At 35.1% G+C, this 22,049-nt stretch overlaps 1 protein-coding gene across 16 annotated transcripts in view; it reads left to right on the plus strand.

Annotated features, from left to right (window-relative positions):
- LOC123672919 (ankyrin-2-like) overlaps positions 1-22,049 on the plus strand; it is a 178,751-nt gene that overhangs the window by 143,804 nt on the left and 12,898 nt on the right. For 12 of the 16 annotated variants that reach the window (XM_045607269.1, XM_045607272.1, XM_045607275.1 and 9 more), the window contains one exon: positions 11,995-12,066. In XM_045607269.1, the coding sequence (XP_045463225.1) occupies positions 11,995-12,066 (72 nt within the window). Of the gene's footprint in view, positions 1-11,994; positions 12,067-14,235; positions 22,039-22,049 lie in introns of all 16 variants that reach the window. The other 4 variants (XM_045607273.1, XM_045607284.1, XM_045607277.1 and 1 more) reach the window with 1 other exon arrangement.

Below are 22,049 nucleotides of genomic sequence, written 5' to 3' on the forward strand. Positions count from 1 at the left end.
TGAACCCGAAGGTGTCATTGAAACTAAAGAAATTATTGCACCTTTGAAAGTAGAGAAAACAATCGTCGAACCAGTTTCAGAAATTATTGAGAAACCGAAAGATAAATCTCCATCACCCGAACCTAAAATTATTCCTGAATCAGTAGATCATGTTGAAAAAACGCCTTCAACCCAACCAGAAAGCACCCATAAAGTAATTGACGAATTCAAAAAAGTACCGTCGCCGTTAACTGATGAGACGAAAGAACTGAAAGATCAAATCCATAAAACACTTTCACCAACTGAAGACGATAAAATTCCGAAGGAAAGCTTGGTATCGGTTGAACCAAAAGGTGTCACTGAAACTAAAGATATTATTGCACCTTTGAAAGAAGAGAAAACTATCGTCGAACCACTTTCAGAAATTATTGAGAAACCGAAAGATAAATCTCCATCACCCGAACCTAAAATTATTCCTGAATCAGTCGATCATGTTGAAAAAACGCCTTCACCCCAACCAGAAAGCACTCATAAAGTAATTGAAGAATTCAAAAAAGTACCGTCACCGTTAACTGATGAGACGAAAGAACTGAAGGAACAAATCCATAAAACACCTACACCAACTGTAGACGATAAAATTCCGAAGGAAAGCTTGTTATCGGTTGAACCCAAAGGTGTCACTGAAACTAAAGAAATTATTGCACCTTTGAAAGTAGAGAAAACAATCGTCGAACCAGTTTCAGAAATTATTGAGAAACCGAAAGATAAATCTCCATCACCTGAACCTAAAATTATTCCTGAATCAGTCGATCATGTTGAAAAAACGCCTTCACCCCAACCAGAAAGCACTCATAAAGTAATTGAAGAATTCAAAAAAGTACCGTCACCGTTAACTGATGAGACGAAAGAACTGAAGGAACAAATCCATAAAACACCTACACCAACTGTAGAAGATAAAATTCCGAAGGAAAGCTTGGTATCGGTTGAACCCGAAGGTGTCACTGAAACTAAAGAAATTATTGAACCTTTGAAAGTAGAGAAAACTATCGTCGAACCAGTTTCAGAAATTATTGAGAAACCGAAAGATAAATCTCCATCACCCGAACCTAAATTTATTCCTGAATCAGTCGATCATGTTGAAAAAACGCCTTCACCCCAACCAGAAAGCACCCATAAAGTAATTGACGAATTAGAAAAAGTACCGTCACCGTTGACTGATGAGACGAAAGAACTGAAGGAACAAATCCATAAAACACCTTCACCAACTGAAGACGATAAAATTCCGAAGGAAAGCTTGGTATCGGTCGAACTCAAAGGTGTCACTGAAACTAAAGAAATTATTGCACCTTTGAAAGAAGAGAAAACTATCGTCGAACCACTTTCAGAAATTATTGAGAAACCGAAAGATAAATCTCCATCACCTGAACCTAAAATTATTCCTGAATCAGTCGATCATGTTGAAAAAACGCCTTCACCCCAACCAGAAAGCACTCATAAAGTAATTGAAGAATTCAAAAAAGTACCGTCACCGTTAACTGATGAGACGAAAGAACTCAAAGAACAAATCCATAAAACACCTTCACCAACTGAAGACGATAAAATTCCGAAGGAAAGCTTGGTATCGGTTGAACCCAAAGGTGTCACTGAAACAAAAGAAATTATTGAACTTTCGAAAGTAGAGAAAACTATCGTCGAACCACTTTCAGAAATTATTGAGAAACCGAAAGATAAATCTCCATCACCCGAACCTAAATTTATTCCTGAATCAGTCGATCATGTTGAAAAAACGCCTTCACCCCAAGCGGAAACAATTCATGAAGTAATTGACGAAGATAAGAAAGTACCGTCACCGTTAACTGATGAGACGAAAGAACTCAATGAACAAATCCATAAAACACCTTCACCAACTGAAGACGATAAAATTCCGAAAGAAAGCTTGGTATCGGTTGAACCCGAAGGTGTCACTGAAACTATAGAAATTATTGAACCTTTGAAAGTAAAGAAAACTATCGTCGAACCAGTTTCAGAAATTATTGAGAAACCGAAAGATAAATCTCCATCACCCGAACCTAAAATTATTCCTGAATCAGTCGATCATGTTGAAAAAACGCCTTCACCCCAACCAGAAAGCACCCATAAAGTAATTGACGAATTCAAAAAACTACCGTCACCGTTAACTGATGAGACAAAAGAACTGAAGGAACAAATCCATGAAACACCTTCACCAACTGTAGACGATAAAATTCCGAAGGAAAGCTTGGTATCGGTTGAACCCAAAGGTGTCACTGAAACTAAAGAAATTATTGAACTTTTGAAAGTAGAGAAAACTATCGTCGAACCACTTTCAGAAATTATTGAGAAACCGAAAGATAAATCTCCATCACCCGAACCTAAAATTATTCCTGAATCAGTCGATCATGTTGAAAAAACGCCTTCACCCCAACCAGAAAGCACCCATAAAGTAATTGACGAATTCAAAAAACTACCGTCACCGTTAACTGATGAGACAAAAGAACTGAAGGAACAAATCCATAAAACACCTTCACCAACTGTAGACGATAAAATTCCGAAGGAAAGCTTGGTATCGGTTGAACCCAAAGGTGTCACTGAAACAAAAGAAATTATTGAACTTTCGAAAGTAGAGAAAACTATCGTCGAACCACTTTCAGAAATTATTGAGAAACCGAAAGATAAATCTCCATCACCCGAACCCAAAATTATTCCTGAATCAGTCGATCATGTTGAAAAAACGCCTTCACCCCAACCAGAAAGCACCCATAAAGTAATTGACGAATTAGAAAAAGTACCGTCACCGTTGACTGATGAGACGAAAGAACTCAAAGAACAAATCCATAAAACACCTTCACCAACTGAAGACGATAAAATTCCGAAAGAAAGCTTGGTATCGGTTGAACCCGAAGGTGTCACTGAAACTATAGAAATTATTGAACCTTTGAAAGTAAAGAAAACTATCGTCGAACCAGTTTCAGAAATTATTGAGAAACCGAAAGATAAATCTCCATCACCCGAACCTAAAATTATTCCTGAATCAGTCGATCATGTTGAAAAAACGCCTTCACCCCAACCAGAAAGCACCCATAAAGTAATTGACGAATTCAAAAAACTACCGTCACCGTTAACTGATGAGACAAAAGAACTGAAGGAACAAATCCATAAAACACCTTCACCAACTGTAGACGATAAAATTCCGAAGGAAAGCTTGGTATCGGTTGAACCCAAAGGTGTCACTGAAACTAAAGAAATTATTGAACTTTTGAAAGTAGAGAAAACTATCGTCGAACCACTTTCAGAAATTATTGAGAAACCGAAAGATAAATCTCCATCACCCGAACCTAAAATTATTCCTGAATCAGTCGATCATGTTGAAAAAACGCCTTCACCCCAACCAGAAAGCACTCATAAAGTAATTGAAGAATTCAAAAAAGTACCGTCACCGTTAACTGATGAGACGAAAGAACTCAAAGAACAAATCCATAAAACACCTTCACCAACTGAAGACGATACAATTCCGAAGGAAAGCTTGGTATCGGTTGAACCCAAAGGTGTCACTGAAACAAAAGAAATTATTGAACTTTCGAAAGTAGAGAAAACTATCGTCGAACCACTTTCAGAAATTATTGAGAAACCGAAAGATAAATCTCCATCACCCGAACCCAAAATTATTCCTGAATCAGTCGATCATGTTGAAAAAACGCCTTCACCCCAACCAGAAAGCACCCATAAAGTAATTGACGAATTAGAAAAAGTACCGTCACCGTTGACTGATGAGACGAAAGATCTCAAAGAACAAATCCATAAAACACCTTCACCAACTGAAGACGATAAAATTCCGAAAGAAAGCTTGGTATCGGTTGAACCCGAAGGTGTCACTGAAACTATAGAAATTATTGAACCTTTGAAAGTAAAGAAAACTATCGTCGAACCAGTTTCAGAAATTATTGAGAAACCGAAAGATAAATCTCCATCACCCGAACCTAAAATTATTCCTGAATCAGTCGATCATGTTGAAAAAACGCCTTCACCCCAACCAGAAAGCACCCATAAAGTAATTGACGAATTCAAAAAACTACCGTCACCGTTAACTGATGAGACAAAAGAACTGAAGGAACAAATCCATAAAACACCTTCACCAACTGTAGACGATAAAATTCCGAAGGAAAGCTTGGTATCGGTTGAACCCAAAGGTGTCACTGAAACTAAAGAAATTATTGAACTTTTGAAAGTAGAGAAAACTATCGTCGAACCACTTTCAGAAATTATTGAGAAACCGAAAGATAAATCTCCATCACCCGAACCTAAAATTATTCCTGAATCAGTCGATCATGTTGAAAAAACGCCTTCACCCCAACCAGAAAGCACCCATAAAGTAATTGACGAATTCAAAAAACTACCGTCACCGTTAACTGATGAGACAAAAGAACTGAAGGAACAAATCCATAAAACACCTTCACCAACTGTAGACGATAAAATTCCGAAGGAAAGCTTGGTATCGGTTGAACCCAAAGGTGTCACTGAAACTAAAGAAATTATTGAACTTTTGAAAGTAGAGAAAACTATCGTCGAACCACTTTCAGAAATTATTGAGAAACCGAAAGATAAATCTCCATCACCCGAACCTAAAATTATTCCTGAATCAGTCGATCATGTTGAAAAAACGCCTTCACCCCAACCAGAAAGCACTCATAAAGTAATTGAAGAATTCAAAAAAGTACCGTCACCGTTAACTGATGAGACGAAAGAACTCAAAGAACAAATCCATAAAACACCTTCACCAACTGAAGACGATACAATTCCGAAGGAAAGCTTGGTATCGGTTGAACCCAAAGGTGTCACTGAAACAAAAGAAATTATTGAACTTTCGAAAGTAGAGAAAACTATCGTCGAACCACTTTCAGAAATTATTGAGAAACCGAAAGATAAATCTCCATCACCCGAACCCAAAATTATTCCTGAATCAGTCGATCATGTTGAAAAAACGCCTTCACCCCAACCAGAAAGCACCCATAAAGTAATTGACGAATTAGAAAAAGTACCGTCACCGTTGACTGATGAGACGAAAGAACTCAAAGAACAAATCCATAAAACACCTTCACCAACTGAAGACGATAAAATTCCGAAAGAAAGCTTGGTATCGGTTGAACCCGAAGGTGTCACTGAAACTATAGAAATTATTGAACCTTTGAAAGTAAAGAAAACTATCGTCGAACCAGTTTCAGAAATTATTGAGAAACCAAAAGATAAATCTCCATCACCCGAACCTAAAATTATTCCTGAATCAGTCGATCATGTTGAAAAAACGCCTTCACCCCAACCAGAAAGCACCCATAAAGTAATTGACGAATTCAAAAAACTACCGTCACCGTTAACTGATGAGACAAAAGAACTGAAGGAACAAATCCATAAAACACCTTCACCAACTGTAGACGATAAAATTCCGAAGGAAAGCTTGGTATCGGTTGAACCCAAAGGTGTCACTGAAACTAAAGAAATTATTGAACTTTTGAAAGTAGAGAAAACTATCGTCGAACCACTTTCAGAAATTATTGAGAAACCGAAAGATAAATCTCCATCACCCGAACCTAAAATTATTCCTGAATCAGTCGATCATGTTGAAAAAACGCCTTCACCCCAACCAGAAAGCACCCATAAAGTAATTGACGAATTCAAAAAACTACCGTCACCGTTAACTGATGAGACAAAAGAACTGAAGGAACAAATCCATAAAACACCTTCACCAACTGTAGACGATAAAATTCCGAAGGAAAGCTTGGTATCGGTTGAACCCAAAGGTGTCACTGAAACTAAAGAAATTATTGAACTTTTGAAAGTAGAGAAAACTATCGTCGAACCACTTTCAGAAATTATTGAGAAACCGAAAGATAAATCTCCATCACCTGAACCTGAAATTATTCCTGAATCAGTAGATCATAAACTTATCGACGAAGTCATAAAGTTACAGTCACCAATAACTGATGATACGAAATATCTGAAAGAACAAATCCCAATATCGCCCTCGCCAACAGAGGAAGTAGTTTCTGATGTCGAAAGAATTTCTATGCAAGGCTTAGTGTCGGTTGAACATAAAGCTATATCTGAATCTAAGGAAATTGTTGAACCCATGATTGTAGAGAAAACTATTGCTGAAGCAGTGTCAGAAACTATTGAAAATCCGAAAGATGAATCCCCATCTTCTGTATCAAAAGTTATTCCTGAATCAGAAGAGCATGTAGAAAAATCACTTTCACCCCATGCAGAAAGCGTTCATATACTAATTGACGAAATTGAAGAGATAGCGTCACTTTCAACTGATAAGATATCAGATCAGAAAGAACAAATGAAAAAAGCGCCGTCGCTAAAAGAGATAGATGATAGAATTCACAAAGGAAGCTCAGTGTTGGTTGAATCAAAAGTTATAGCCGAACCTAGAGGAATCATTGAACCTTTCATTTTGGAGAAAACTATTGCTGAAGTAGTTTTAGAAACTTTCGAGAAACCGAAGGATGAGTTTCCATCACCTGAATGTAAAATTATTTCTAAATCATCATGTGATATTCACAAATCCCCAACGAAAAAATCTTCTTTGGTGTCTAAAAATGAAGTTGTGGTATCGCCACATTTCACTTCCAAACAAACATATAAATCACCAGGCAAAGATAATACTAAAAAAGTTGAACCAACAGGAATATATATCACCAAGAAGACTCAATATATTCACAGAAAACCATTGCCAAAGAAAGAAATAGAAACAATTTCTCGCACCGGAGTTGATATCAAGATGAATAAGGTTACTGAATCGAATAAAATTAATGACCTAGATAGATTGAATGGAATTATAAAAGAAAATGGTAGTGATATGAATCCAAAACCTGCAGAAAAATTGACAGCACGCAAACATGTTCCTAGAAAACTGAATATTACAAAAGCTACAATTCCAACTGAAGATCCATCGACGGAAAATCTGAAGAAAAATATGAAGTCCAAAATCTCAAAGGAATCCTCTCTCCGTATGAAAAATCAAACCTGTGAAACGAGGCAAGCGAAAACGAAGCTCTCGACAACTAAAATTTCATTCGATAAATCCCAATTTCCAGACAGAAGTCGAAATCAAAAACCTCCACCTATGAAACTTGTAGGTTCGGACTCTAATATATTGGTCGAAAAGTCGAAAACAAAAACAACTAATACTCATCAGAGATCAATTCCACTGAATAAATACAATTGTGGCGACTTCAAATCGATTGAAGACACTACAAATGAACAGACCATTCTTCGAAGCTCTAGAGTAGAAACTGTTCTTAAGTCCCCTAAGAAAACAATAAGTCAAAGAACAGATGTTTCTAAATCTCCAACTGTAAAAAAAAGTGAAAGGAATAGATCAGCGGAGAAAAGTGATTCTGGTTGGATATCAGGTATACCAAGAAGTATACAGGTGAGCAATTCTGAAACTCGAAATAAGAATAGGGTTCAGGGTGTTCGGTCCGAATTATCTCATGGCGCTCAAAAAGAAAAAGAACGGATCATCGAAAAAGACAGAAGTATGAGAACACAAGAAAAGATTGATACACATAAAAAAAAGATGCATAAACTGGATAGCAAGAATCAACAAAGCATGCATACACAACAGATAAAGAAACAAAAAAAAACTGAAGAATATACTAAGTCTAAAGTTCGTAGAGCAGTGTCGAATGAAGATAATAGGAGTTCATATCAATTAGAGAGATCTATATCTCATGAATCTACAACAAGAAAACCAATTGAAAGAATTCGAACGAGTTCTCGTTCAAAAGAAACAACGCCGAATAAGAGTGGAACGTGTGATAAAATTGATACAACTAAAATTACTCCGATTGAAACAAAACAATTAACAACAACTAGTAGATATAAGAAAAAAGATACCCAAAAGCAGGAATATTCGAAAGAAATCAGAAGCCAAAGGTACAGAAAGAAATCAAATTATATAAATGAAAACGAATATACCAGTAAGTACATTGATACTGGAACAGATAGTTCAGATTTCGAAGATAAGTTACGAGAATTGAAAACACAGAACTTCACTAAAAACATCAAACATTCTGACATTTTCATGGATGATGATGTTCTCTCTGTTGTTGTTTCCCCAGAACCAACTCATTTGGTTTATAAATGCTATGATAATTCTCCGAAACTTGAGAAGAAAGTCAAAGAAAAGAAAGATAAACAAAATGTAAATCTGAAAATGAAACAGAAAAATTTGGAAAATTCAGATCAACAGAACACTAGAAAATATAAGATATCTAGTGTCAGAAAAGGCTATATGAGTTCAACTGTTTCACGTGACCTCAAGATCGGTAGAGAATCTGACGAAAAAACTGAAAATATATCAAAAGCATCACAGAAACAAAAAACTAAAACAACTTCGCCGAAGTCAACAAGGTTCACGTCGAGAAAAGATATCCTAAATACAAAAAAATCAATGACAGAAAAGGGTCACCCAATAGAAAAAGAAACGAGAGCCAGGAGATACAAAACTTACAAATATGATCTGAACGAGGTCTATCGACAAAAATCAAGTCCTTCACCAACTAGACTGAGAAGACCCGTAATAAGTGAGTGCCGAAAAACTGAAAGAATATCATTCGAAAGAAGTTCGGTCAAATTGATCGAGTTCGAAAAATCGGTTCAGTTTTCTGAACATGCACGAAGTCAGTCAACCATACCAACCACCTATCAGGAGCTCAGATGGGAAGGTCGAGCAAGTCCAACCTCGCTACCAGGAAGTCCCTTGAGAACAAGATCAGCTAATGGTTCAAACAAGATGATCACATCTGAAGTTTTTACCAGGAACCAGGATCTTTCAGGTTCGACGGAGGTGATCTACAGGCAGCCCTATGAGAATATAAAGAGGGTGGCCTCTACATTACGGAACGAAACCGAATTCTCGATCATCGATACCACAGACTCCAGCTTATCTGAGTCGGTAGCCTTACCCAGCTCTCCTTCAGACCAAGATGTCAGTATCGAAACTAACACCACCAAGCACAAGGTGCATTCTCCGAAGCTGAGGAAATCTCTCGAGTCTATACATGAGTCAGCGCACAGGGTATCAGATTTGGCAGAATGCGTAGGAATATTCGCCAAAGAGGATCTCAGCGAGTCTGATCACAATGGAATTGCACTAACAAGAAAATTATTTTCCCAGTATTCTGATAATAGAAAACAAGACGATACCAAATACGCTGAAAGTCAAGTTATTGTAGGAGAAGAAAAGTATGCAGGAAAAATAGAAATGGCATCTTCATCAAGAGGTCATCAATTCGTTCATGAAGAAGAAAAGTCTCAAACCATTTCTCAAGGTAACACACAAATTGTGTTTCCTGAAAATGTCATCCCAGAGCATGGCTTCTCGAATAGTCAACTCAACTGAGGTATAACTTAGTCGGCTTCAGTCTTGTAGTAGATTAGCAATATGTTGATGCTCAAAGTAACCGTTTTCGCATTTTGAATTGCTTTTGATGTTGTAGTATTCACAAATGAACTGAAATTAGGGTAATCCTAATCAATACCAATACTAACAGGTAAGGTAAGATCAGAGGTACATGGTGTTTCCTTACAGTACTCAAAAAATCCATTCTTCTCCTTCAGGACGACTTCAATTAAAAAGAAATGTCTCTACTCCTCAACATACCAAAAATTGCCATCACTCCAGAAGATGAAGACGATGACGATAATGATAATTTATTAAATTTAGCAGAAGCGTTAACTGATGTAGAAGAGTTATACGTAGATCAGGTTTCAACAAGGAGAAACTCGTTCAAAAAAAAATTGAAAATCAAAGTTACTGACAATGATGGATACAACACCGCTTTAGAAGACGTAGAAGCCTCTGATGAAGACGATGTTACTCCAGCAATACAACAACATGACTGTCCGATATCTATGGAGGATCTGGACTTGGAACAATTCACTACTGAAGAAAACTATGGAATTACTATGAAGACTTCCAATGATTTCGAATATTTCAATTTACAAACTGCGAAAACTAATGAAATACTTTTGTCTAATTCTTCAGAACTATCAGATGTCCCATCTTTGACTGATGTAGAATACTACGATACTGAAAATGAATTTGACGAATATAAGGATATTCCAGATGCTGAATTTTATTCAGATAATGGTGAAGCTCTACAACTCATCACGATAACAGATGAGATTCAGGAGAAGAAACAGTCGCCGCATGAACAGAATAATCTTGATGCCACCACACCTATCAAACCTTCAGTATTCCCCAATACACTATTAGAAGAAAAAAATGTAAAGCCACCTATTAAGAGACCACCAACATTCAGCCAAATGATGAAAGCCAAAAGGAATGCGGGAAATACAAGAATGAGGAGAAGAAAGAGGAACAAAATCAACGTCGAATCGAAGAAAACTGACGAGAACGATTCATCTGAAAATGAATCCATAAAACCTGGAAATGCAAATTGCGTATTATCATCGAATTCTCTCAACTATGAGTCTGATGTTGAAGAAGAGAATAAACTTCAATTTCCCGTTTGCAAGAAAACCTTCTCGAAAAACAAACAGCAACTGATAATGCCGGATTATGATGTGAATGTCAAAACAGACGTTGAAGATTTTGAATGCGAAGTTGAAACTTGCAAGAGGCGTATATCAGTCGATGGCACTTTGTTTCAAGAGCAACTAGATGAGATGGCAAGCTGCTACAGTTTTACCAAGGATAAGAACGAGACTAAGCCGATGCAGAATGAAGACGAAGAATTGGTACCTTCTTATACGGACTCAGATAAAATCAATAAAGATGTATCTCGAAGTACAATCACAACTACTGGAATGGAAGAAGACGGAGTAACAGACGTCGAGTATATCTCAAATTCTCATGATCAAGAAGTCAAAACAGAATACGAAACTGAAGAAGAATTATTCAAGGGTTTCCCTAACGATATGACTTTTATACCAGAGGTTGTTCTACCTCCACCAACCAGGATACTGGTAATTTCCGAAGAGAATAAAACATTGATTCCAACAGTTCGTATACTTCCCTTGGATGGTAATCATCATTCAGATTCAGAGTGTGAAGAGAAATCAACAGATGACGAAAGTATGGATTCCGCAACTGAATTTACTTTAAGGGGAGTCAGGAATTTGCATAGCCCACAGCTTCCTCTTTACGAAAGTGAGAATGTGAAAATGAGTGAAAATACCATTAATCCATCTTTCAATAAATTGACCATTGAAGATGCGCTCACAGACGTGGAGGACTTAGATGCCGAACCGTCGAAGTTGGAAGTTGAAAAGAGAAGTATTTTCCTGTCTCCCAATAAATCCCCAGCTGGCTATTTTACGGATTTGGAAGATTTAGAAACTGCTGATAGCAAGTTTCTCTCAGAGGGTGAAGGAGGAGGCCATACAGAATTTGAATATTTCGACTCCTCAGATGACGAGAGCTTTCTAGGAAAAAAAAGAAACTTCAGTTTGAAACTGAAATATCCATCTTTGAATCCACTAGGCCATACGGATACTGAAGATCTAGTTGCTTCAACGGATGAAGAAAATCATTATTCACGAGCTGAAACAGCAACACCTCATGAAATAAGAAAAGAGTCCGAAGAAATTAGTGGCATCAATATGGATAAGGAAAATGATTCAAATATGGACCGTACATCAACAGAAGAAGTGATGTATCTCAAGGGAGGCGGTTTTCAAGATCTGTTTGTTGATACAGACCAGTTTTTCGGAGATGTAATGGATGCATGGGAATATTTCAATCAGGTCAACTGTTCCTCACAAAAAGGTATCACAAATGCATGAGGTTTTTTATAGATAGTCCACTGCATCATATGTTTAAGCTTTCAATGTTTTTATAATCCATATTAAAAATCTTTTTCCATGAATATCTACACCAAACGGAAGGTAAGATAAAGGCAATTATAAATATTTCATTGAAGTTCACGCTGAAAATGTTCCCGAGAATAACAAAAGCTGAATTTTTAGAATGGAATGCAATTGAAGATACCCAGACGTCCTCAAAGTCGCAAGGTGATACCGTCGAAGAGGATAAAACAGGTAAAATATCTTTATTCGCCACCTTGAAAATCCCTGAAAATGATAATTAATAATTTATAAATCACTCCAATTTTCAAGTTAACAGTTCAATCATTCATCTTCATTCATTCGCAAATGCTTATCTTCTCCATTGAAAAATGAAAAATACTACAACCTTATATCTGCTTTTTATTTGAATTTTTAAGCCAGAGGTTGCTTGAGGTGCTTTTCATCTAGAGGTATAATTTTTTCACTATTTCAAAAAAAATATATTTTTAATAAATGCATGACATTGAGTCATCTTATAATTGATCACTTCTTCATTCTTGTTTGTCTTTTTATATTGTTCTTGATGACTTGCCGAAGTAGTATTCATTTTTTTTATTTGTCATTATTAGATTACTGCACGAAACTCAACTCTACATAATTGAATTGAATTGTCATGAACTTTTCATCAATTCAATGGAATGCTTACTTGAGTAGTTCTAAACTTTGAAACAGGGTTTGTAATCAAGACAAATAAGGAAATCATTGCAGAAGAGAAGGTTTCAAGGAAATCTCCAATCACTTCAAAATATCATCATATCACATCATCCATTAATCTGTGTCGTGTATCTACTAACAAAACGTCGGCCAGCTATTTTTACCTCAGGCAAAATATTATTGGTTAGAGTATGAAAACAATTTGAACTCAATGAGAGACTAAATGTTCATATAGAATATACTACTTCCAGTGACCTCGGAACTTCATACGAAGATTATTCCCTCAGTATCGTATGAAAGCATTTTGCTTTCTTCAAAACCCAAGGATTGTGTGATTGGATGTCCTCCGGATTACGATTCTTACAGTCAAATTGATGCAATGTTAGACCGAATGTTCATCGCTGTCGATGAAATTAACTTATCGCAGGATTTCCATACAAACTCTTTGACACTCGAACCATCATCTGATGCTCTTATCGAAATCCCGATAAAAAAATCAAAAAGCAATAAGACATTCACAGCAACAGCTAATATTTTCGTAGATGAAGACGTTGAAAATTCCAACTCCATGAAGATTGACGATACTAGTAGATCTGATGATGTTGATTTCTCTTCCAGCGAATACTTAGACTCATTTTATAAGGATGAAGTATTTTTTGGCAACACCTTGAATGCACATGAAAAAACAGAAAATTTATACGAACCAGTAGAGTCAAAAGCATCACTTTATTCAGGCGATTCTGATTATATTTGGTGGGAGGGAACTTATAGGAATTTAAGTGTTGTTGTCGAAGAAGATGAAGAAAATTACAACATGAAAGATGGTAAGGAAGAGAACATCAAAAACCCACAGATGAAAGATACACAAATCCATACATTCTATCCTACTACTTCCGGATACATCACAGAGTATGGCAGCGAATCGAGTCAAGTATTTTCTTCAATGAGCACAGAAGATAGTGATAGTGATCACAGCGACACAATGATCAAAGCTGAAGTCAAGCTGAAAATCACTTCGAAAGAAGATGGATTAGATGCTATAGAGGTCAAATCTGTCAAAGAATTCATGTTAGAGAACGATAAGGAATTCAAAGAATCAACCGACAAAGTACCAAAAAAGAAACTCAAATTTAAGAAAAAGTTGATGACTATGTTAGATAAACGAAAAACAGATTCTGGAACTCTATCAATCGATAAATCTGAACCGAGTGACAGGAAAAAAAATGCAAGACCATCGTTCACATTACCAAGAATTTTCATTAAGAATTCCAATCCTGAAGTATCGTCATCAGAAATTGTTAAAGGAAAAAATGATATAATTGCGAAACCTAACGAGAATTTTCCATTATCCTTGAATCACACCAACGTTGTTGAAAATGATTCACCAAAAAAGATAGACCTTTTCGCAAATATGCCTTTCTATCCAGTATACACTGATAGACATGGTTCTTGTGCAGTTCAAACCTCGAATTCTATAACTTATGTACCTCCTTCTGATGTTACTATCTCAGAAGCTTATTGCAATTGGTCAGACACTGAGAATAACAGAGGTAACGTTTGAAAGGGCTTTTTTACTCATACGCATGGATTTCATTGAGAGTTTGTAGTTTATTATTTCCCATAACCAATAAATAGCCTGAAGTAAAAATAATTGGTCATTTTGAAGGTAATTGAATCTTTATTTGTCAGATTTGCATGTTCTTACAGGAAAAACGACTTCAACACGGTTTTTAAATAAGCTTGAAGACGAGTTGCTAGATTACAGTCCTCCTTCTGTTGCCTTCCCTAAGCCTGAATCAAATAAATTCACAACACCAACAAGAATATCTAATGCTTCCACCAAAATTGGAAAAAATGATAACGAAACATTCGTAAGTACTTCTACAATCGACGTTCATGAAAAAGGGGAAATAAGCAGAACAGAAGTACAGAAAACGATTTCTATTGAGAGAATATCTTATGAACCAAAAGAAAAATCACTGATCGAATTACCCATATCGAGCAATGATCTCCCAGAGAGTACAACGAAAAAGGATAAACAAGCTTTAGTGGATGTTACATCAAATGATATATCAATAACTTCATCATTCATAGAGAATGAAAAACGAAAATATGTGGTAATATGTCAGAAAGAAAAATCATCTGCAGACAAAGAAAAAACAGTTGAATCAAACGAGATGATACTAGAAAAAAGACCACATGTTTTTTCGAATGAAGTAACAATAATAGAGAAGCAAGATAACGAGACATCCAAAGAATATATAGCTGTTCCAAATGAAATTTCTCAGAGTAATACTAAGAAATCGACTCTTCAAGAAATTGATGAAGCGAAATTGTCATTCTTGAAAACAGAAATAGATAAACACGAAGTGGATGAACCACATTTGGAATTGAAAAGAGCAGAGAATTTAGAAATTTCTAAAAAATCACAAACACAATCTGAACCAAATGAAAGATCAGAAAAGAAAGCAGGGACTCTTGAGCCTTCAGAACTTAAAGAAAAAACGAAATACTTTTTATCCGACGAAATCGAAAAATATGACAATATATTTAATAATCAAATGCAAAGTACATCTTTGTCTTCAAAACCCGTAAAAGAACATAATCAAATAATACTAGAGCAAAAAATTCTCCCAAAATTGTCCGCTACATCTGAAAATGAGAATAGTATTGGACGAAGTGATCGAAATAACCAATATCCTATCGATGTAATTGATCCTGATGACCATGTAATTGACACTATTGTTAGAAAGCCAAAGGAAAGTTCGAAATCAGAAAAAATAGAGAAATCCGAAATGTTGACCTTTTTCAAGAGTAAATCTCAAGAAGAAAAGAAAGACGGTAAAGCTATAGAGAATGTGCGTAATAACATAGTATCCGAAAAAATTAAAGAAAGGACGACAGAATTCTTGAGACGAGAAAGAGTAAATTATGATGGAGATCACATCAAACTAAAGGCATCGACCAGGTTGACAGGAAATGTTTTACACGAAAGAATTGAAAGCACTAAAGACGTCGATGAACTAGAAACAAATATAATTGATATAACAGAAAAATATAATACAATTGAACAAAAAACGGATAAAGAAAACCAAGGAGAGAAATTTGTCACTGAATTATCCAAGGATAATATCAAACCATCAGAAATACGAGAAAATTCAAGTCACCTGAATAATCTCCAAAACATGAAAGTACTCACTTCTGCTTTCATTGATGGAGAAAGAGACAGTTTTGTCGAAAGTGAGGAAGGCAAATCTTCGAAGCAAAAATCTGAAAAAACGGTCAGTAGGGAAAATAATCAATATCAAGTACAGTGGCCATATACAAAAATCAAGGAAATAACGAATACATTTGTAAGCACCGAGGTCATAAATTTTCATGACGTCAAATATACTCCTCCGAATGGGATGAGCCATCAATGTGAAACTATCGGTGAGGAAAGAGCTGAAATCAATATTGATACTCCACAAAATGAGTCAAAAATGACAGAAAAACATGGATTTATGGGTTTTTTGACCAAGAAATCAAACAAGGACCTTCAGAAGAATACCGAAGTAAAAGATTTAAAAAAAGAAGAAAATAATGCACTATCCAACGATAAGAATTCATCCTTTTCGCCACGAGAAATGAAGAAAGAATATGGTATTCTTAAGGTTGATCATGCTCCGGTAGAATCGACTCAATTGAATCAAGGTGAAAAACAATCGTTGGATTCGGAAAATCAAGAATTGACAGAGAATATTGAAGAACACAGAAAGGTATTATGGTCTTTCGATAGGATTCTAAACATGACTGATGTATTTTTGAATAACGAATTGAGAAATTATCATGATGTTGAATCTCAGAAAGAAAAACTAACAAATGCGACAAATTTGAATGAACAATACCCAGAAGGCAAAGAAGAAGAAACTAACCCACCGATAACACCTCCACTACAAGAAAAAACTGAGATAAAATATTCAACAACTCAAACAACCACCGAACGTACCGTTGAGAAAATCACAACTGATAATCTCTATCAGGAGCAGAATATGAAAAATCTACAGAAAAATCCAATTCCATCAAAAGAAGAATCATCTGAAATTTCCAGTTTTCCGAAGGAAGATAAAAAAATTCAATCTGAAGATAGTAAAAATTTAACCGAAAATCAAGAAAGGAGTTCTCTCAAGGTGAAAGAAGAAACTTCGTTGTTCCTGCAACAAGAAAGAAACAATTACGAGGACCATAAAATAATTTCAACAAAAAAAGGAATGAAAAATGTTAAAACTACTCTCACAACTTCACTGAAAGACGGAGTACAAATGGATTCTTATAATGATCAAAATGAAAATATGATAAATCCAGCTTCTACAAGGACGAGAGATATTACAGAAGAATTTATCAACAATGAAGTGCAGAATTTTCATGATGTCAAGTATTTCGTTCCTGGAATTGAATCCGATGTACAAAAAAGTCATTCTACATCGGAAAAAACCGAACAGAAACCAAAATTCAAAAAAGAATCTAGGAAAAGATCAGGACTTCTCAGCTTCTTTAAGCGGAAATCATCAGACGAAAGGCAAGATTCAGAATCCTCAAAATTTGTAGAGAAGAATAAAAAACCTAAACATGAATTCTTAGAAGCCAATCAACAAAAGATGATTGAAACACGAGATACTGATGATGATGATGATACCAATGAACGAACCGAAACTGAAGGGGATTTTGCAGAACTCCGAAAGATAACTAAAGATTTTCTCTTCGACGAAATAAAAATGTATCAAGATGTAAAATATTCACCAGAAAAGGAACCTAGAATAACAAATCAACAAATAACTCAATTGGCAGATGATAAGAATGAAAGAATAAAAACGCAAGAATTGATCTATCCACAAGAAAAAGGAATGAATACAATTCATCAAAGAACAGGTGGAAATGACACTGTAAAAACAAACATATCTGACGAAACTTCAGAGAAAGTTGAGAAATCTTCATTTATTAACCTTTTCGAAGAAAAATCCAGGAAAGATAAAAAGGAGAAATCTGATGGTGAAGTTGATAAGATAGAAGATAAAATAAACGTGGTATCAGAGAATCTAGCGAATGCTTCCTCATCTTTTCTCACAAATGAGAAAGAGACATATGAAGATAGTAACAATATTATTGAAAGAAATAGAAATCTATCACAAGACAAAGTTATGATATCTGGAAAACAGGAAACAACTCTCACAGAAATTCAACCATTAGAAGACAAAAATACAATTATTTCATCAAACAATTTCAAACAACTAACAAACGAATTTCTAAATGACGAAAAAACATATTATGAGGATATGAGGAATTCTGAATCATCTAAATTCGAAAGTGATGCGTCTAACACAAAAATCCGGCATTCTTCTGAGAGCAGTCAAAATGATGATATATGTGCGAATGAGAATACAAAAACAATTAAAAAAGAAGAAAAATCAGGAATCTTGACATTTTTGAAAGGTAAATTCAAAAAAAGTCCTAGGACTGATTCTGAAGACAATTCGGAACAAACAAAAATGATAATGAACTCTCCAACACTGAAACGCGTGACTTCATCCTTCCTGTTGGAAGAAAAACAGATATACGAAGATGGCCAAACCAATTTTAAACTGTCCACACCAGTTTTCAATGGACACAAACTAAATGCCAAACCTTCTGAAAGTACAGCAGAACAGAAATATTCAGAAACAATAAATATTTGTGAGAACGATGAACAACATCAACTCGAATTACCACAGACCAATCAACAAAATACTAAAAATGATGATAAAAAACAACATGAAAGTGAAAGAAATGCATCTAATGAGTTCCAAAAGATAACTAATGATTTTCTCTCCAAAGAATTGGAAATGTATCAAGACGTGAAATATGTTGAATCAGAAAAGGAAACGAAAATAACAAATCAAGAAATATCTCAATTGTCAGCTGAAAAGAATAAAAGTGTGAAGGATGAGGAATTGGTCTACCCACAAGATAAACGTCAGGTAATGAATACAATCCAACAAAGAACAAGTGTAAGTGACACTGTAAAATCGAACGTATCTGCCGAAACTTCAGAGGAAGTTGAAAAATCATCATTTCTTGACTTCTTCAGAGTAAAATCAAAAAAAGATAAAAAAAATAAATCTGATAGTGGAAATCAGATGGAAAATAAAATAAACGTGGATTCAGGGAATCTAGCGAATGCTTCCTCATCTTTTTCTCAAAAAGAAAAAGAGATATATGAAGATAGTAACTATATTATTAAAACAAATGGAAGTCTATCACAGGAAAAAGCTCAGAAAGTCAACGTTGTAATATCTGGAAAACAGGAAACCTCTCTTTCAGAAATCAAACTATCAGAAGACAAAAATACAATTATTTCCTCAAACAATTTTAAAGAACTAACAAACGAATTTTTGAATGATGAAAAAATATATTATGAGGATATGAAGTATTCTGAAACATCTAAATTTGAAAAGAAGTACACTTCTGAACAAACACAGAATAAAACACTGTTGGAATCAGTTGATCCACATGAGAAGCCCAAAGAACTGAAAAACGCAGAAAAAAATACTGCTATTCAAGAATGTTCCAATGATGTGTCCAATACAAAAACTCAGGATTCCTCTGAAATCAATAGGGATGGCGATGAACTCTCAAATGAAAGTTCAAGAAAAACAATAAAAAAAAGAGAAAAAGCTGGTATTTTGACATTTTTGAAGGGTAAATTGAAAAAAGGGCCTAAGACTGATTCTGAAGATAATTCGGAATGTGAATTGAGCTTTTCAGAAGTAAAACATGAAACTTCATCTTTTCTGTTGGAAGAAAAGCGGAAATACGAAGATAGTCACATTAATTTGAAAAATTCCACTATAGTATTTACTGAAAACAAACAACAAGATGCGAAACCTTCTGAAAATGTTCCGAAAGGAAGAAACACTGATTATGAAGTAGAAGTCAGTAATTGCCAGGAGGAAGACAATATGTCAAAAGAAAATAATCGAACACTGCATGATCAATTCAAAATTGGCAAAAAGATTAATCAACATACAAACGTATCAAATGAGGGAGATATGAAATTTGAAGATATGCATTCAAATATTGCTTCAATTACTCAATCTTTTCTCGATAGAGAAAAAATATACGAGAATAATAACAAAATAAGCAATATTTCTACACGAAGAACAGGAGACAAAAATATTAATGAAATTGAAAATGAACACACCTTCAAAACCAGTAGAGAGCACCATCCTGAATATTCCCAGGATTGGTTCAGTTCGAAGGATATGGAAATAACAAATAATTTTCTTATAACAGAAAAACAGTTGTATGATTTCACGACATCTGATTCTCATAAAATATCTGTAGAAATTGACAAGCAAAAATCATATAATATTCAACGAAATGAAAACTTAACAGATTCAATTTCCACTTCAGATGCCAAGCAAAAAAGTGATGCTCCTGCTAAAACCAATAAAAAAAGAAGGATTTTAGGTTTTTTGAAGAAGAAATCCAAGGAGAGTGAAGACTTTCCTACCGAAATCAGAATGAAAGATGTGACAGAGGAAAAGAAAAAGAAAGAAATAGGGAAAACACCGTCACATGATAAAAATTCAACGGACAATGAGAAACAACAAGAGTCCACTGAATTCAGAACAGAAGAAGAAGATCCGAATGAAATCGCCAAGAAAACAATAAAACCACAAAAAAAACCACATGAAGACCAAGACATAGCAGATTCCAAAAAAGGTATTCTAGGTTTCTTATTCAAAAAGAAGAAACCAAAGAACAAAGAAGAAACCTCCACATATCATAAGGCAGATGATTTTTTGGAGATTCTAGAAAATACGAAGACATTTCTACATAGAGAAACAGAAATGTACCATGACACAAATCGAGAATATTCTGGTAACACGTCTAATATGCCTCATTTGACAATCGAAAAACCTCAAAATGATATTAACCCCTCGAAAATCATTGAACAAAAAATAATAGCTGAAAAAGTGCATGATAATACTTTACCTCATACTCATGTAAGCTTCAGCGATAATGTGGGTACAATAAATGAAAGTACCGAAGAAGAAAAGATTAATACTGTCAACCCAGAATACATGGCATTCGACTTTATAAAAGAAGAAATAGAAACTTTCGAAAGCACAAAAGCACCGAACACTAGCAAGATCGATTCATCTATAAGGATCGAAACAGAGGTTGAAACTATTGACGGTGAATCTCCAAAAGAAATAATAACAAAAAAAATTATAATTTCCGAAAAACTAATACAAAAAAATAATGGCAAGTCGGATAGTAGTACATCAGAAGAAATTTTGAGGAAACTAATCGACGTCAATGATGAATTGAAAGCTCAGTTGAATTTAGAGGAAATTTCTGAATCCGAAAATAAATTCCAACAAGTTCCTGAACCACAATCAACTTCTTCAGAAAAACTGGAAGAAACAGCTGTTGATGAAATTGCAGAAAAAATTGCAGCAATCGAATTAGCAAGAAGTAATATTGTTGAAGATGTTTCTGTTTTCGAAGGTACAGCCGATAGACTGAAAAAAGAAGTTGTAACCGACTTGGATGATATAACATCAGATGAATCTTATTCTTCGGATTCCCGAAGAAAAAAAGAGATTGTAGAAATGCTGAAAGAGAAATACCCAGAATATTATAATGAACATATACCCATTATTGAAGATGATATAGTATGGAAAACCGTAGGCGTTGATGAATCAATCACAGAAGAAAAATCAATATACTTGCCTAAGAACAATGGAAATGATGAAAGTGATAGACCAAAGAGTAATAAAAAAGTAACCATAACAAAACTTAATGAACCAGGTACTACAATGAGTTCTATGAGTGATGCTTCACAAGTGACGGAAGACTTAGTCACAGATCTGAAAATGGAATACTTACCGTATACAAAGGATTCGAAAGAAGATGTAACCTCTGGAAAAATGAGAAAACCCATATTTCGAATAGAATCGGAAGAAGAAAACTGTACTGCTATAAATGAAGAAGACCCAGATACACAACTGAATAATCTATTGCGGGAACTGCAAACGAACAATGAAGATTGTCACAAAGATACAACCCTGAAAAAGGAGAATCAAACTGAAGAGAACAAAGATGAAATCGTTCAAAGCGATATAGATATTTTGGAAAAAAAACTTTCCGAATTGGGAAAAGCATTAGATACCTTAGAACAATTGAATGAGGTAGAACCCCCGAAGACGAATGAGCTTAGGGAAAGGAAACTAAGGAGGGTCGAAAGAAAATTCGAGCGAATGGCGTCTGAAACCATCGAATTATCGAATAAGACATCGGTCGATTTATCGAATTCTGCGGAAAGCCAACAATACCAACAATTGGTATCACAACTGAGTCAGGATGAGGTAATGTCCTTCCAAGGGGATTTTAATAATTTATTGGAGGAATATACTTTCTCGAAAAGTGATGAATGGGATTCAAAAACACCCGATAGTCAAGCAGATGTCCTTGAACTTCCCCAAGGTAGATGAATG

The sequence above is a fragment of the Harmonia axyridis genome, chromosome 2 (assembly GCF_914767665.1).
Source record: "Harmonia axyridis chromosome 2, icHarAxyr1.1, whole genome shotgun sequence".
Lineage (NCBI taxonomy): Eukaryota > Metazoa > Arthropoda > Insecta > Coleoptera > Coccinellidae > Harmonia > Harmonia axyridis.